Source organism: Vicia villosa, linkage group LG7, assembly GCF_029867415.1.
Source record: "Vicia villosa cultivar HV-30 ecotype Madison, WI linkage group LG7, Vvil1.0, whole genome shotgun sequence".
Classification (NCBI taxonomy): domain Eukaryota; kingdom Viridiplantae; phylum Streptophyta; class Magnoliopsida; order Fabales; family Fabaceae; genus Vicia; species Vicia villosa.
The window spans coordinates 110,493,335-110,495,751 of record NC_081186.1 but is presented as its reverse complement, the minus strand read 5'-3'; the positions used below and the strand labels follow the sequence as shown (position 1 = coordinate 110,495,751).

General features: G+C 32.8%; 1 protein-coding gene across 1 annotated transcript; it reads left to right on the top strand.

Moving 5' to 3' along the window:
- Positions 1–893: 893 nt before the first annotated feature.
- LOC131616517 (calcium-binding protein KIC) lies at positions 894–1,523 on the top strand. Its single transcript, XM_058887871.1, has one exon. It carries the CDS (start codon positions 1,025–1,027, stop codon positions 1,400–1,402), a length of 378 nt encoding a protein of 125 aa, XP_058743854.1. The 5' UTR covers positions 894–1,024; the 3' UTR covers positions 1,403–1,523.
- Positions 1,524–2,417: the final 894 nt, after the last annotated feature.

Here is a 2,417-nt window from a genome sequence, read left to right as displayed (position 1 = left end):
AACCATACGTTATTAAGTCTAAACGGCTTAGGCCCTCCAACCTAAGTAGAATACTTAAGCACTAAAGGGAAAAGATCTAAGACATCTCTAGGGAATGCTCATAAGTAATTCAGCTATCACTCTTCCTTTGAACATGTTGAAACTAAAACCTAATTTGAACCTACTCATTGACACCCCCATGAGAGTAATACCATGTAAACTTTATTCCTAAAAACGACACATCTACCAACCTCATACCATCAATAAAAACCCTAAACTCCAGATAACCAATCAATATGAACTCGTTGGACTCAATACTAACCTCATTCCTCTCCCTAAAACTATGGACCGAATTAAAGTCACCCAAAACACACTAAATAGTCCCTTGAAAACCATTCCTAACCTGAACCAAATAGGCCTGCATAATTCTTTTATCAGAAAAAAAAAAACACTTAAAATAACATTAACCACAAAGCACGACCTAGAATGAATACCCACTCTAAACACACACCAAAATAACCAGGACCAAAGAAAGAAAGAAAAACTTTGCCTTTTCGTGTATTAATTCAATTTATATTAAAAAGACTATATGATTTATTCAATTCATATTAAAAGATAAGATTAATTTATATAATTAAATTAATTTTAATTTTAATTTTAATTATAAATTAAATTAACCAAATATTTAACTAAATTAATCATATTTTTGCACGAAATTAATCAAAGATTGTAATGGGGTAAAAAAAACGAGGACTTTTAAGTTTTAATCATTCCACTCATAATAATCTTAGTACTATAACTCCCCCAAATTGACAAAAGACTTTTACTAACTCCCCCAAAAAGCTACGGCAAGAGTATTTCCAAAAAGAAAAGGACTTTTTTTCATCTATATAAAAGCCCCATTTTTCCTAACGAAATCACTCATTAAATTTCATCACTATATAATAATAACATACATCTCTTCCAAAGTCAATTTCTTCATCCACCATTCTTCCACATTCACCAACTCCAACAAAAACAAAGAAAAAACAAAACTCCCTCTACAATGGAAACCAACAACAACATGAACCAAACGACCCCCGCAACCACGGAACCCGAGTTCGAAGACTTATTACCCGTGATGGCAGAGAAACTTGACGTCGAAGCCTTTGTATCCGAACTATGCAACGGTTTTAGGCTTCTTGCAGACCAAGAAATAGGTTTGATAACAAGTGAGAGCCTTAGGAGAAACTCAGCTATGCTTGGTATGGAAGGAATGAGTAAAGAAGATGCAGAAGCTATGGTTCAACAAGGTGATCTTGATGGTGATGGAAAGTTGAATGAGACTGAGTTTTGTATATTGATGGTTAGGCTTAGCCCTGAAATGATGCAAGATGCTGAAACTTGGTTGGAGAAAGCTATTGAAGAACAGCCAAGGAATTGAATCTTTGAGCTAGATTTTGTTTTATCCTTCTTCTGATCAATTCAAGTAAAATATGTAAAAAAAAAAAAAAACATTATGTGACTCATGTTTGTGCTAAAGGGTGATTTTCCTGCATTTTCTAGCTCATTATGTGAGTACAATTATTTTCTAGTTTAATCATCAGTTTGTCTTTTTTATTTTTTAAATCGGGACATTCTCTGCGCGCAACTGTAAAGACTAATCTCTCGAGTCTTGTAAGACTAATCTCTCGGATCTTGTGAGACCATATAGGCGACCCAACTATTTCTCAAGAGATTTAACACTGATGGATGCCTAAGATAGAAATTGAACTCAGGACCTCTGGTTATATTGAGTTTGTCTTTTTGTTGGGGCATTTTGTTGCCTGATTTTCTCTTTAGTTATATATTTTTGTTTTTTTTTTCTCTCTTTTGTTCCGTTAAAAAAAAAAATCTTTTTTGCTAATCACAGTCGGATTTAGAATATATGATTGATATTTGATACGATTATTATATGCAGATGCTGCAGAGTGCAGACATGAGTGTTAAAGGGCAAGTAGTTGCGTTAACTTTCAGCTAAAAATTCAGTTGCTTTATATTAGAAAATGACAATGTGTGATTCTTCATTCAGTGGTTAAGGGTCAAAGGAATAATGTTGGATGGTTTTTGTTGTACTATAACAGCATATTCCATTGTTAATGTTATAATCAATTACCATATAATTTTCAGAAAGCACTAAACAAACAGAATTCTTCTAAATTAAAGTGTTTTTTTGGCTTATCTAAGAATCAGATCTGGATCTCTTATACTGGTTTGATTTTGTCTAAATATTTTTGGATGTGTGGCTTTAATTATATATTTAGAGCACTTGCCAAGTTGTGAATAACTCATCCATGATTTCCCCTATTGTTGAGGAAACAAAGAAACCTAACAATTAAGGCTTGGGTTTAACATATTTATATGGATTTACAACTCACAACAACAATACACACATAAAAGAATGTCTTAATAGAGTTAAC